This window comes from Monoraphidium neglectum (assembly GCF_000611645.1).
Source record: "Monoraphidium neglectum strain SAG 48.87 unplaced genomic scaffold scaffold01746, whole genome shotgun sequence".
In the NCBI taxonomy this organism is placed as follows: Eukaryota; Viridiplantae; Chlorophyta; class Chlorophyceae; order Sphaeropleales; family Selenastraceae; genus Monoraphidium; species Monoraphidium neglectum.
This window is the reverse complement of record NW_014011882.1, coordinates 5,812-8,311: the sequence shown is the minus strand read 5'-3', so window position 1 is coordinate 8,311 and position 2,500 is coordinate 5,812. Positions and strand designations below refer to the sequence as shown.

General features: G+C 64.2%; 1 protein-coding gene across 1 annotated transcript; it reads right to left on the bottom strand.

Moving 5' to 3' along the window:
- Positions 1–1,415: 1,415 nt before the first annotated feature.
- Positions 1,416–1,856, bottom strand: MNEG_8886 (hypothetical protein; the record flags this gene model as incomplete). The annotated part of the gene is made up of 1 exon (XM_014042640.1): positions 1,416–1,856. One exon carries the CDS (start codon positions 1,854–1,856, stop codon positions 1,416–1,418), a length of 441 nt encoding a protein of 146 aa, XP_013898094.1.
- Positions 1,857–2,500: the final 644 nt, after the last annotated feature.

Here is a 2,500-nt window from a genome sequence, read left to right as displayed (position 1 = left end):
CGACAGTCGAATGCCTGCCTTTTTCTGGCAAACGTAGCGTCCCGGCGGGCCCGGAGATCACTTGCTAGTGGACGGCGCCTATCACGTTCATTGATAATGAAGAAGAATGTAGTTTTGTTACTCGGACTGGTCTCAAATTCATCCTGAACATCCCACCATGCACCGAACTCTGCAGAGTCCCTCGGACAGCACACACTGGTACACACCAGAGGAGACACACTCACCGAGCGAGGCAAGGAGGCCAGATGCACTACCACCCTGCTGAGATGGCCCCTAGGCCTGCTAACTACCACGGTGCGTCCAACAGCACCCATAACTGGCGATTGACCCCAAAGACTGGCAGGTTTGTTTGGGTTGACCGCCCTTGCGCCGGTTTGACTGCTGGTTACGTTGACCGCCACACTCAGCGGCTTGTGGTGTCGTGCGCCTACAGGCACGCCGTGCAGTACCCGAAGCCGCAGCCGGGGCGCGAGCGGCGCACGCACCGCTAATTTGAATGTTGGCCGTGCATGAACGGCGGCAGCTTCCTAAGGCCCGTGCAGCCGTTCGCCCTGCCTCGGCGCGCTGTGCGTTGCGTCGCAGGAAAGCGGTGGGGCGATCGCAGGACGCCAGAGTTGCAAGTTATCTGATGCATGCCCGGCGGGTGAACAGCTGCTGTTTTTTCACGTTCTCGGGGAGGTTGTTATTACATTACATATGGGGGCAATTGAGCTGTACCAAGCTGCAACTTCACTTGCACAGCACCCGCTTCGATTAGGGCGCGCATTGGGATGCGCATAAACAAATTCTATCTGCACGGCGGGCAGGGGGCTGATCTATGAATCGTTGCGCAACTGATTGGAAAGATGTCTCCCTCCAAACGGCGGGCCGTCGAATGGAAGGTCGGCGCCTTGGGAAGGGATGGCACGATCGGCCGCCTCGTTTGAATGTATGCATGTGCCACCAACTCCTTCATGCCGTGCAATCATTGGCAAAACGCGTGTAAAACGGCGCACGCACCCCTTGAAAATGCGTGCGCTGCTCCCCCCAGCTCACAGCGAACGGGCAACAGTGTTGATTGCTGTGGATGCGGCTGCCCAGCAACGCAGCCGGCTCGCCCGCAGCGCGACGTGGGAGGCGGGCACGCTTACACAGTTCCCCGCAGCCAAATTTGAGATGGCCAGAATCTGGTTGGGGGCGCTGGGGCGTGAAGCTGCCCGACCACCGGCCGCATGAACCCGGCGTGCTCTGGGGCTTTTGCAAATCTGAGGTCTACTTTTGTACGCAACAAACAGACATCTGTGTTTAGATGCGGGTTCAACTTCTTCACCGTGCGTTGGTGGCGCCGTCATCAACAGCCGTATGCGTGGAAGCCACAGCGGGGCTGCCGCGGGTCGACGCTCGTCGTTATGGAGCCACGTCGGCAATCGTCTGAGCTACTTGGACCTGACTGCGCCGCACTCTTGCATTATGATGAGCTTGACGCACTCGATGAAGTTTTCGCGCCACCAATCCGCCGCGCCAATTTTGGTCGCGTCCGGCTCATCCCCAGAAAGGCCGCTGCGCTGCCGATAGAAGGCCTCAATGTCCTCCTGGTTCAGTGGCCGCCCCAGCCACGGCGCGTTCGTCTCCGCGCTGACACCTGTGGGCCGCAGGCTCAGGACCCACTCCCGCGCGCGGCTGCCGCCGCCGTCGCCGCCGCCGCCGCCGGCCACGCCGCCCCCGGCCCCGCCCGCCGCGGGGCGCAGCTGCAGCCCTTTGGCCGTCATCTGCGCCGCCTCCTCTAGGGTCGCCCGCACCCGCGCCTCGGGCCGCTCCAATAGCTCCATCCGGGTCGAGCCCGCCTCCCCCCAGGCCGCGGAGCTGCGGCCGGTCATCAAGATGCTGAATCGTTGGCGGCCAACCCAGCATCCCACCTCTGGCCCCCCACCGTGGCTGTGACGTGCGCAATTGCCTCTGTGTCGTGCACTGGGTGCGCCTGCACGCACCGGCGGAAGCGTGCACGCGCGGATGGGTAGTAGTCAGGTTGCCGAGTCAAGAGCAAGGAGAGCGGCGGGCGCACGAATACGGCGGAGGCGCACGCACACAAGTGGCTTGGACAGCTCTAAGCGCCTGGGACAGGACCGTCAGCGCGGAGCGGGTCGGCTGAGACATGCAGGCGGCTGGCCTGGCGCAGCTGCATCCCGGGGCAGTGGGCGGGGCGGGCCACTGGCGGGCTATGGGCAGCCAGGAAGCGCAGAGTGCGCACGCAAGTAAGCATCTGATCAGCCACCCACTTCAAGGAGGTCTCGGGGCCGGTTCCAGTGGTACTCGTGCTGCAGCTGCACGGGGCCGTCGGGCGCCAGCCCCGCGCCCTGCAGCTGCAGCAGCAGCGCCGCCTCCGCCATCAGCACCGACGCGGGCAGGCAGCTGCCCCAGGCGCCGAGGTAAACCAAGTGAGCGACGGCGAGGCGCAGCGCGCCCGCAGCCAGCGGCGGCAGCGGCGTGGCGAGCGCGTCGGCCTCGAGGACCGCGGCCGCGA